General features: G+C 44.3%; 1 protein-coding gene and 1 pseudogene across 1 annotated transcript; one reads left to right on the top strand and one right to left on the bottom strand.

Annotated features, from left to right (window-relative positions):
• Positions 1–669: 669 nt before the first annotated feature.
• On the bottom strand, positions 670–3,261 carry LOC112616312 (annotated as a pseudogene).
• LOC112615348 (protein SSX4-like) lies at positions 3,081–11,602 on the top strand. Its single transcript, XM_025371930.1, has 8 exons — positions 3,081–3,219; positions 3,686–3,774; positions 4,208–4,322; positions 4,987–5,082; positions 6,941–6,990; positions 8,971–9,106; positions 10,654–10,731; positions 11,502–11,602. Exons 2-8 carry the CDS (start codon positions 3,706–3,708, stop codon positions 11,600–11,602), a joined length of 645 nt encoding a protein of 214 aa, XP_025227715.1. The 5' UTR covers positions 3,081–3,219; positions 3,686–3,705.
• The last annotated feature ends 803 nt before the right edge of the window (positions 11,603–12,405 follow it).

Below are 12,405 nucleotides of genomic sequence, written 5' to 3'. Positions count from 1 at the left end.
CCTGCAGTGAGCCGAGATCGCGCCACTGCACTCCAGCCTGGGTGACAAAGAAGACTCGGTCTCAAAAATAAAAAATAAATACACATTTTTCTACAAATTTTAATCAAGCACTCAAAGCAATTTAGGAATGTTAAACACTAATTCTTAATTGAAAATGATGACATCCATAGAATACATCCTGGTGTTAGCCAACATCAGGTTTACTTAATATTGGTATTTTATATATATTCATCCTTCCTAAAATTCAATGATAACAATGATTTGAATTTATAAGGTGAAGCCATTTATGTAATACCCCAGATATAACATTTTCAAATACAAAACATTTATACTAGCATGGAAATTATAAAAACATACATAAATTATACTGAAGGATGTGATTTAAAGGCTGTCTATATACATAGATGTGTTTCACCTTAGAAAGTACACATGCACATCAAAACATTCACTGAATATAGATGCCATTAAATTCTCTTACTTACGTTACAAAGCAAAGGGCCAGTTCATAAATGTTGTTCTAGTATGTATCAACTGCAAAAAACACATATTCCACAAAAAGGTTTTGAAGACACATGGGAGTGGGATGTGCCCACATTAAGAGCAGAGCTTTTACAGGACCACCTGTCTCTCCAGCCGGCTCCCAGCGACCACTGAAAACAGCTGCTACCCTCAGAACAACAAGATGGTGTTGTTAATGATAACGATGGACCCTGGAATCTCATTCTCCTTGACCACCAGCGGAGGCGAAATCTGATGATGTCGCCATGGGTTGGTTTGGCCAGAAGTCCATTATCTTGAAGTCTCAGACACACTTTCCAAGTATCACAATCTTTGGTTTCTTTAATAACAATAGCGTTTAATAATTCTTTTCCTCGCTGGGCTTAGTGGCTCACACCTGTAATCCCAACACTTTGGGAGGCTAAGGTGGGTGGATCAGCTGAGGTCAGGAGTTTGAGACCGGCCTGGCCAACATGGTGAAACTCTGTCTCTACTAAAAATACAAAAGTTAGCCGGGCATAGTGGTGCGTGCCTGTAATCCTAGCTACTTAGGAGGCTGAGGCAGGCGAATCACTTGAACCCAGGAGGCAGAGGCTGCAGTGAGCCAAGATCACGCCATTGCAATCCAGCCTGGGCAACCACAGTGAACCTGTGACTTAAGTAAATAAATAAATAAAATAATTATTTTCTTCTTACAGCAGTTACAACATCAGAAGGCAGCTTCATGGGTTCATTTCTCAAGATAATACCCATTTTTTTCTGCATTTTCAGCAAGGTTTTCTTCTTCTAAAACTTCAAGGGCTACAATGGCCACTTGGCAGCCTAGTGGATTGCCACCGTATGTGGACCCATGTTCAGCATTATGTCATCATTCCACAGCAGCGCAGACACAGATTGTCAGCCCCCAGAAAGGGCCTTTCTAAGGAGGACTATATCAGGTCTGACATTTTCATGATCAACAATTAGCCATCTATCAGTTCTGGCCACTCCTGTATGTATTTCATCAACAATAAACAGAACCAAGCTGGGATCATGAGATGGGACAAGAGTAAGTTAAAATACCACAAAGCTTACTATTCTTACAGAGATTCAGCTGGTCTTTCTTGTCTTTCTTTCTTTCTTTCTTTCCTTCCTTCCTTCCTTCCTCCCTCCCTTCCTTCCTTCTTCCCTTCCTTCTTCCCTTTCCTTCCCTTTCCTTCCCTTCCCTTCCTTCTTCTCTTCCCTTCTTCCCTTCCCATCTTCCCTTCCGTCTTCCCTTCCCTTTCTTCCCTTCCCTCTTCCCTTCCCTTCTCCCTTCCCTTCTCCCTTCCCTTCCCTTCCCTTCTCCCATCCCTTCTCCCTTGCCTTCCTTTTCTTTTCAACAGTTTTTCTCTGTGGCCCAGGCTGGAGTGCAGTGGTGGGATCTCAGCTCAATGCAACCTCCCCTTCCCGGGTTCGAATTGAGTGAGCCCAGGAGGTCAAGACCAGCCTGGGAAAAATAGCAAAAGGCAGGGTGGTGCATGCCTGTAGTCCCGAGGCCGAGGGGGGAGGATTACTTGAGCCCAGGAGGTAGAGACTAGCCTGGACAACATAGCAAAACTGTCTCTACTAGAAAAATTAAAAATATTAGAAGGGGCTGAGTGGTGTATGCCTGTGGTCCCGAGGCCGAGGCAGGAGGATTGCTTGAGCCCAGGAGGTCAAGGTCAGCCTGGCCAACATAGTGAAACCCCATTTCTACTAACAACAAGGACAACAAAAAATAGCATGGGCAGGGTGGCTCACCCCTGTAGTTCCGAGCCTGAGGTGGGAAGATTGCTTGAGCCCAGAAGGTCAATATCAGCCTGGTCAACATAGCGAAAGCCTGTCTCTCCTAAAAAAATTATCAGGGCAGAATGGCACACGCCTGTAGTCCTGAGGCCGAGGCAGAAGCATCGCTTGAGCCCAGGAGGTTGAGGCCAGTCTGTGCAACATAGCGAAACCCGGTTTTAACTACAAAAAAAAAAAAAAACGTGGGCAAGGTGGCGCATGCCTATAGTACTGAGAACGAGGTGGGAGGATTGGCCAAGGCGGACGTAATCAATACCACAATCACATCCCGTAAGTAAATACCTTTTCCTCTCTCCAGGACTACAGGTAAAGGATGGTAATTGTGTGCACCACACTTAGATTCCCTTCCAAAAATGCAATCAGAGGTTGGAGGGCCTTGGACGGATTTTTTAGTTCCAACAGATGTAGAAGCCACTGAAGAATGAATGTCACGACGAAGCACAGCAAACCTCCGCAAATGTGCTAGTTTGGAAAACATTGTGTCTTTCAAGTAGAAAAATCACAAATCGACTATTGTTTTCTTCCCATGGTTCCGACTAGAATACAGATGTTTAACCCAAGATCCGGGGACGGTCTTCAGAGAGATCAAAATCTCCTGATGGCACCTGAGGACCACCCACTTTGTCATACAAAGTGTGGATGGAGGAGGCAACAATATTCTGCAATGTCACTGCCCAAGGATGATGGACCAATCAGGGCAGTTAGTCAGTCCATCTGGCCAATTAGAAGTCAGGACAGTAGGCGGAACAAGCGAAGCTGATTTGGCGTCTATCAGTCCAGGCTCCAGGGACAGAACCTTCTCAAAAGCAGGGCGGAGACTCTGATTTTCCCGCCAAAAGCATCCCCTTGGATTGGCTACTTTAAGTTCAGAGTGCGCATGCTCTGATTTGCTCTTTTGATTCTTCCACAATCAGGGTAAGCGTGCGCTGATTTTCTCTTTCCATTCTTCCTACCCATCCCCTCCCCCGTGGTGCATTTCTTATCTAGCGTTAATAATGTGTTTATATGAGGCAGGTCGCCATCTCAACTCCTTCCTGTCCGTTTCTAACTTTTTCAGGTATGGTATTTTTCCTAGGAACTCTGTAGTAACTTAAGAAATTTGGGCGGAGCGCGGTGGCTCACGCTTGTAATCCCAGCACTTTGGAGGCCACAGGTGGTGGATCGCTTGAACCTGGGAGGTGGAGGTTACAGCGAGCCAGGGTCATGCCACTGCAACACGCCTAAGCAACAGAGCGAAAACCTGTCTCAAAAAAAAACAAAAACAAAAAACAAAAAACTCACTCAAATCATTCCTTCGGCTCCGGGACTGCAGGCACACACCACCCTGCCCAGAGCACCAAAGATCCTGTGGCTGGAAAGACTCAGGCTGTTTCTCTTGCAGATCAGACTGCTCCCGGTGCCATGAACGGAGACAACACCTTTGCAAGGAGACCCAGGGATGATGCTCAAATATCAGAGAAGATACAAAAGGTGAGGCGACCTGGAGGGGGCAGAGTAGTGCCCAGGGGACAGTGTGGGGTGAGTAGGTTTCTGAGGGGGAGAGGACAGAGGTACTAGGGACAAGGAGCAGGGTCTCGGGGGAGATCTGGACCCTTGGGAGCCTCCCACCCTCACTCTGTCATCACCTAGCATCCCTAGAGACAAGTCTGTGATCTTGCACTTCATTTGGTGACTCTCAGTCCACTCTGGAAGGTGGGAAGAGAGTCAGCCAGCAGCATTAAAGCCCTACTGTGTGACAGGGGAGAAGCCAGGGTAGGTCCCCATGTTTTCTCAGTTAGCCATGGCATCAACCAGGACGGATTATCATCCCCACTTCCTAGATCCAGCACACAGGAAGTGGCTCCAGCTGAATGGCAGACATGCCTAGCTGAGTCACCGCCAGAATTTATTGTTTTTTTTCCAGGCCTTCGATGATATTGCCCAATACTTCTCTAAGAAAGAGTGGGAAAAGATGAAAGCCTCAGAGAAAATCATCTATGTGTATATGAAGATAAACTATGAGGTCATGACTAAACTAGGTAACAGAAAGTTCTAGGTACACAGAAGTCTGGGGACACATGAGCATCCCTTTTCCTGCTTTGGCTACTTCTTAGGCTACAGAAAGTACCCCACATTTTCATTTTGTGTAGGGAAAAATCGCAAGGCTGCTTCTGGGTGTTCTGCTTTTCTGTATCCTGCAGGGCTGAGGGCAGGGACTGGCCACAGTGGAGCTCATACCTGTATCCTGCTCATACCGTCTTTTCTGATGAGCCCAGCTGTCTCTGTGGCATCCCTCCATCCCCTCAACCAACACGCATACCCTCCCTTCCGTCTCTTGGCTTGTCTCTCTCTCTTTCTCTCTCTTTTTTTTTTTTCTATGAGTCAGTCTCACTCTGTCACCTAGGCTAGAGTGCAGTAGTGCAATCATAGCTCACTGCAGCCTCGAACTCCTGAGCTCAAGCAATCCTCCTGCCCAGCCTGTGGAAAAGCTGAGGCTACAGGCACGTGCCACCATGCGGAACTAATTTTATTTTATATTTTGTAGATATAGAGGTCTCTCTATGTTGCCCAGGCTCGTGTTGAGTGCCTCGCCTCAAGCAATCCTCCAGCCTCAGCCTCCCAAAGTGCTGGTACTACAGACATGAGCCACCGTGCCAGGCCTAAGCTTGTCTCTTAAAGAATAAACATTTTGCTTCTTTCTAGGTTTCAAGGTCACCCTCCCACCTTTCATGTGTAGTAAACGGGCTGCAGACTTCCACGGGAATGATTTTGATAACGATCGAAACCGCGGGAATCAGGGTGAGTAGATGGGAAGGGGCTGGAAAGGGTCTCCTCAAGCCCAGTTGCTTTTCAGCTCAGCGACCTGGGAAAGATCCTCAGACATTTGTTCCCTCATACACATCAGGGCTGAGTGAAAAAAGAAATTGCATGCAGAAAATTAACTACAGAGGCCAATCATATAAAATTCTAAAACATGCAAAACAAGAAAATATATTTTTATGGATAATAAGTAAATGGTAAATGTATACAAACCTGAATGTGAATAAAAAGCCATCAAATTAAGGTGACTGGCTGTAGTGGAGGAGGGAGGGAGGGCATGGATTGGTGAGTGCTGCACAGACAGCTTCAGCTGTGACTTATTGATAGTATGTTTTGCGTTTTTTGGGTTTTTTTTGTTTGTTTGTTTTGTTTTGTTTTTGAGTTTCGCTCTTGTCACCCAGCCTGGAGTGCAATAGCAAAATCTGAGCTCACTGCAACCTGCACCTCTCAGGTTCAAGCAATTCTGCTGCCTCAACTTCCCAAGTAGCTGGGATTACAGGCACCCACCCCCACATCCAGCTAATTTTTGTATTTTTGGTAGAGACAGGGTTTCACCATGTTGGCCAGTCTGACCTCAAACTACATGACCTCAGGTGATCCACTTGCCTCAGCCTCCCAAAGTGCTGGGATTACAGGCATGAGCTACCACTCCTGGACTGTTTATACTATTGCTAATATTCTGAATAAATAAATCAGATCTAAGATAACTGTGAGGTAATGTTGAGACCCGACTGGACTCAATTTTATTCCCCATACTTTTCTGTGGGTTTTAAATATTTCTTTTTTAAAGAACATGTTGTTCTTCCTAAGCACTGTTAATGAATCAAAGGACATTTAAGAAAATGTTAAAAGTGAAAAAAAGAAAATGTTAAAACTCTAGATCCGCCAAAAACTTCCAGAGTTTGTTTCATTAACAGCATGTGGGTATTGAATAAGTATCTTAAGAGAGGGTGATGAACACATTATGTAATAAAGATCGCTGTTTCTCTGTATTTTATCAAAACCAAATAGTCCTCACATTCTGCAACAACCCCTGTTCTCCGTGTTGAGCTTGGAAGAGGGTTTGAAAGAGTGATCCTTTATCCAACACACAGAGAGCTTTCCCACTTCTCAGTGAGCAGAGATAATATAGGGTGAAAAACAGACGGGTTCTTGAGTAGAGATCTTTGTGCATTTCAGGAATATAAAGGGGACATATGTGTTTACCTGCTCTTCTGCTCTAAGAACACAGTTATAAGACAAGGTCAAAATGTCCAAACTGTCTCCAATAGACCTATTACTCCCCAACTAAACAGGCCAGATTCTACCATCTCCCACAATCACTATAAGAGGTCTGAAAATCCAGTGCTTGAGTATCTGCCAAGTTTTTGACATTAAAGGAGTGTCTTTATACTGAAAATATTTCAGAGCCACTGGACTAAATCATCCATGGGTTCGTCACACATTTAACAGCTTAATTGACATACCATAAGATTCACCCATTTCAAGTGTAGAGAGATTTTCACCTGTTGCACATCTTGAGTGGATACAGTTCAGATTCCTAAACAATCAATTTAACTATTTGGGAAAAAGTAAAAGACACGTAATGAAATAAGATGAGACTGTGATGGGATTTAGTTCCCATTTGATAAACCATAAGATGGATAATTCTGAGCTGATGCCACAGATAAATGCAGTAACCATTACTAAACATAATTCAGAAGCAAATTTCAAATAACTCCTCAACAATGAGTGGACTCATAACCCTCTGCTGCAGAATGCCCTGATACTACAGAAGTCTCTCTAGAGTTTGGAAATCTTTACCAACAAAGAAAAATTCTGATGTATTCTCTTTCAGTTGAACATCCTCAGACAACTTTCGGCAGGCTCCAGAGAATCTTCCCGAAGGTGAGTATCTCTCAAATCTAAAGGACCAGAGAAGCTTTGTCCCTCCACAGATGCAAACACTGGTAACAGTGGGAGAATATAAAAAATGCCCTCACTGCCTCCTTCTCCCCATGTGTATCACAACACCTGATGTAGCACCGACAGCTTGATAATACTAACAGTTGTGATCCTTAATACTTCTTTTGTTTTCATAGTGATGCCAGATACTATTTTAAACAGTTCACATGGGTTAATTTATTTAATCCTTAAGAAGACCTCTATGATGTTGTTTCTGTTATTATCTCCAGATAATAATGAGTCACACACTTCAGTTGTCATCCATATAAAAGCCATGTGACTTGGCGCAAATCTTCTAAGTTCTCTGAGCTCCAGATTCCTGGTCCATGCAATGGAAGTAAAGAATCACAGTCCATGTTTTAGATCATGGTTATCAGCAACATAATAATAAAATGAGGCTATCCGGTACAGAGATGTTAAAGAATTTTCCTGAGGCGCAGTGGCAGGGGTAGTCTAATCCAGAACTCCAAGCCATTTAAAGCTCATTCACGTTTGCATTTTTTTATGAAGTTCAGATGTTGCTCACTAGGGCTTTACCCCATAGGGCCTGCTGGTGCTTCAGCTGAGACACTCACTCTCACAACAGGAAGGACCAGCTGGCCTCTGATCTGTTACTGGGGCCACTTGCATGGCTTAGGAATTGCTTTGACTGTTGGCCCCTCCCTACTGTGAGCTCCTTGAGGGCCTTGTCTGCACCTGGGGCATCCGGGAAGCCCCAGTCCCAGCCCAGGGGATCCCTCGGAGGCTCCTGAATGAGTGATCCCACAAGTGCAGATTCAACTCTGGTTTAGTGGGTAAAGGAATCTGGGAGTTGGGTTGCCAGTGTGGAGACCAAATTCAAAGAGGATCATGAAAAGTATTAGTTTTTTTATTATTACTGCATTTAAACAGTGTTTACAAGCTCAGAGAGCACTTTCCCTTAGCCTGTTTTATATGTGTTGTTGACTATTTTGTAAGTGAGGAAGCTGAATAAAAAGTAGCTTAAGGGCCGGCGCGGTGGCTCACGATTGTAATCCCAGCACTTTGAGAAGCTGAGGCGGGTGGATCACGAGGTGAAGATATCAAGACCAACGTGCCCAACTTGGTGAAACCTCATCTCTACTAAAGATAGAAAACTTAGCGGCGCGTGTTAGAGCCTGCCTGTAGTCCCAGATACTCTGGAGGCTGAGGCAGGAGAATTGTTTGAACCCAGGAGGCAGAGGTTACAGTGACCCGAGATCGTGCCACTGCACTCAAGCCTGGCAACAGAGCAAGACTCCGTGTCAAAAGAAAAAAAAAAGGAAAAAAAAAGTAGGTTAAGACTGTTGGTCAGTGACACATCCCAATGTAACCAAAATTGGTATGGGTACCACCTTACTTAATTCCACATTCAATGTTGGTGCCTCTGTGGGGTAGTATGTCATATCTGGTACTGCTTTCTTTGCTGCCTAGATTAATTTCAGCAAACCGTTTCTCTCTCCCTTCCCTATATTCATCTCCCCACACTATCTTTCCCAGCAGTGTTTTGTCCCCCCTCTATGTTTTTACATTTACTCTCCCAGTAGCTGTCTACAAGCTTATATGGGATCCCTTGTATTTTACAGAAGCTCTTCCTTTTGTAGACTTTGTGAATTCTTAGAATGCTATTCTTCTCCAAATCTTCTGTATATGACACTCTCAATTACATGGAGATTTTTGCTGTTTGCAAGAATGTCAGTCTTAAAAGACTGTGAGGATAAGCATTCTATCCCTGGAAAGCCCATTCATTTAGGCCATTCCTTTCCCTTCTAACCTCCCAGGTTTCTCCTAATATAGGGCTATGTAACTCTCCCAGTGTTGTTGAGAACATTGATTAAGGTAATGCATGTGAAGACGCTTTGTAAGCTCTAAAGCACTATAGAAATGTCACTGATACTGTTTATCTGTAACCTTCACATTATAAAGATCATGCCCAAGAAGCCAGCAGAGAAAGAAAATGATTTGAAGCAAGTGGCAGAGGCATCTGGCCCACGAAATGGTGGGAAACAGCTGTGGCCCCCGAGGAAACCAAGTACCTCTGAAAAGATTAACAAGAGATCTGGTAAGAGGAAATAATTCGGGAACGACCCCTCTGGCTTCCCTGGCTATGTTCAGGTGTGTGGACTGGGTGTGTGGCATGGATCCCAGACAAGCCTGGGTCCAGTCTGGGCTGAGGAGCTCGCCCAGCTCCAGATGAGATGTTAGACATGACTTCCAGAGACACAGACTTGAGTTGTCACCCATACAAAAACCATGTGACTTGGGGCAAGTCTTCCAAATTTCCTCAGCGCCAGGTTCCTAGTCCATAAGATGGAAATAAAGAATCACAGTTCATAAGTTGTTTGGAAACATTACATTTAATCTAGAAGGCCTGATGACATGAAAGGTGCTCAGTCAATTCTATCTGTGATGACCTGCAATCATATCTTACTCAGTTCAATGCCTGATACCCAATATAGATGTGCTTCAGAGATATTGCAGGTTCGGTTCCAGACCACTGCAATAAAGTGAGTCACACACATTTTTTATTTTTGGTTTTGCAGTGCATAAAAACATTATGTTTACACTATACTTACTGCAGTCTACTAAGTGTGCAATAGCATTATGTCTAAAAATGTACATACCTTAATTTTAAAATAATTCATTGTTAAAAATGCTAACAATCTTCTGAGTCTTCAGTGAGTCACACTCTTTTTGCTGGTGGAGGGTCTTGCCTCAGTGTTGATGGCTGCTGGCTGATCAAAGTGGTGGTTGCTGAAGGGTGGAGTGGCTGTGGCAGTTTCTTAAAATAACACAACAATGAAATTTGCCACATCAATTAGCTCTCCCTTTCTTGAAGGATTTCTCTGTAGTATGTGATGCTATTGGATAGCGTTTTACCCACAGTAGAACTTCTTTCACAGTTGGAGTCAATCCACTCTAGCTATGAAAGTCCTAGATGGCATCTCCTTCCAATAGAAGGCTAGTTTATCTACATTGAAAATCTGTTGTTTAGTGGAGCCACCTCCATCAGTGATCTTAGCTAGATCTTCTGGATAAGTTGCTGCAGCTTCTCCATCAGGGTTTGCTGCTTCACCTTGCACTTTTATGTTATGGAGACGGCTTCTTTCCTTAAACCTCACAAACCACCCTCTGCTAGCTTCACACGTTTCTCCTGCAGCTTCTTCACCTCTCTCAGCTTTCATGGACTGGAAGACAGTTTGGGTGTTGCTCTGAATTAGACTTTGGCTTAAGGGAATATTGTGGCTGGTTTCATCTTGTATCCTGACCACTCAAACTGTCTCTATTTAAGCAGTAAGGCAGTTTTGCTTTCTTATTCTTCCGTTCAGTGGAGTATTAGTATTATTATTTCCTTCAAGAACTTTTCCTTTGAATTATATACTATTATTTCCTTCATGAACTTTTCCTTTGCATGCACACTTTGGCTGTTTGGTGCAAGAGGCGGAGCTTTCAGCCTGTCTTGGCTTTCCGCATGCCTTCCTCACTCAGCTTAGCCATTTCTAGCTTCTGATTTAAAGTGAGAGACATGCGACTCTTCCTTTCATTTGAACACTTAGCGGCCATTGTAGGGTTGTTCACTGTCCTAATTTCAGTGTTGCTGTGTCTCAGGAAATAGGGAGGCCCAAGAGAAGGAGGAGAGATGGGGAACAGCTCATCGGTGGAGCAGTCAGACCACACACAACATTGGTCAATTAAGTTTCTCATCTTCTATGGGTGCAGTTCCTGGTACCCCCAAAACAATTACATAGAACAGGGTCATTATAGTCAATAATAACTTAATCGTACATTTTTTTAAAAACTAAAAGAGTGTAAATGGATTGTTTGTAACACAAGGATAAATGTTTGAGGGCATGGAGACCCTATTTTCCATGATGTGATTATTACGCATTTCATGCCTGAATCAAAGCATCTCATGTACCCCATAAGAATATACACCTACTGTGTACCCACAAAAATAAAAAACAAAAATTATTTTAAAAGACTAAAGAACAACAAAACAATTGCAATAATAATATCAAAGTTCACTGATGACAGATCACAATAACAGATATAATAATAATGGAAAAGTGTAAAATTGGTGAGAATTCCCCCCAAAAAATTGCAGCATATGCAAAGCACTATAAAAACGATGTGCCATAAAACAAGGTATGCCTGTGTGCCCTTAGCAAATACATGCAGCATGAAAGGAGGTATGGGTGAATGTTCCTGTAAGTGAAGAGGTTGGGAATCTAAACCTCACAACGGAAGGAGCCAGAAGCTAAAACTTTAACTGGCATTTGCACTGTACTGGTGTGGCTCTAAGATCTCAGGCTCTCTAAGCCAGAGAATGTGAAAACCTGGATAAAGAAGGCCCATGGGCACGTGGGAGCGGGGAGGCAACTCCTTCTTTTGAGAAAACAAAGCCTAACACTCTCCAACCTACCCAACCCTCATCTTCCAACTCTTCTCCATCATAGGACCCAAAAGGGGGAAACATGCCTGGACCCACAGACTGCGTGAGAGAAAGCAGCCGGTGATTTATGAAGAGATCAGCGACCCTGAGGAAGACGACGAGTAACTCCGTAAGTGAACCTTCGGCTCATCCCCCACATCCCTGCAGATGTGCTATTCTGTTACGGTACCGGTATCCCATCTTGTCACTTGTTCCCCAAATCATTCCCTTCTCATAATTTTCTAGGGTACAGCATTGAGGCTGAATGATGAGATTTCCCATGCTCTTTTCTTTCTATTTTTTTTTTTCTTTTTGAGAGGGAGTCTTGCTCTGTCGCCCAGGCTGGAGTGTAGTGGTGCAATCTTGGCTCACTGCAACTTGTGCCTCTCAGGTTCAAGCAATTCTCCTGCCTCAGCCTCCTGAGTAGCTGGGATTACAGGTGCGCACCACCACACCAGTGTAATTTTTGTATTTTTGGTAGAGATATTGGTCAGGCTGGTCTCAAACTCCTGACCTCGTGATCCACCTGTCTTGGCCTCCCAAAGTGCTGGGTTTACAGGGGCGAGCCACCGCGCCCAGGCGATTTCCCATACTCTTTCTACTCCCTGCTCTGTATATCCAGGGATGCTCCCTACCCAGGATGCTGTGGGTTCCCAAACCCCAGGTCAGCCCTGATACGCGGGCCACACCTTCCTCTAGCCTAGGAACTGATAACCCAGGCGAGGAAGTCACTGTGGCATGAGCAGATGGTTCACTTCGAGGAACCGTGGAAGGCGTGTGCAGGTCCTGAGGTAGGGCAGAATCGGAGTGTGCAGGGTCTGCAGGTCAGGAGGAGTTGAGATTGAGTTATTGGGCAGTGGGAACTCACTGCCACTTACTTTCCTTCTCTCTTCTTGCCTCAGCCTCAGGGATATGACACATGCCCACAA

The sequence above is a fragment of the Theropithecus gelada genome, chromosome X (genome assembly GCF_003255815.1).
Source record: "Theropithecus gelada isolate Dixy chromosome X, Tgel_1.0, whole genome shotgun sequence".
NCBI classification, from domain to species: Eukaryota; Metazoa; Chordata; class Mammalia; order Primates; family Cercopithecidae; genus Theropithecus; species Theropithecus gelada.
The sequence above is the reverse complement of the archived record's forward strand: the minus strand, read 5'-3'. Positions and strand labels throughout refer to the sequence as shown.

Excerpts from the sequence above, each read along its gene's own strand:
- LOC112615348 (XM_025371930.1), top strand. The coding sequence starts at position 3,706 with ATGAACGGAGACAACACCTTTGCAAGGAGACCCAGGGATGATGCTCAA. Across the intron at positions 5,083-6,940 it reads TCGAAACCGCGGGAATCAGG|TTGAACATCCTCAGACAACT; the intron begins GTGAGTAGATGG and ends ATTCTCTTTCAG. Across the intron at positions 10,732-11,501 it reads TCAGACCACACACAACATTG|GACCCAAAAGGGGGAAACAT; the intron begins GTCAATTAAGTT and ends TCTCCATCATAG.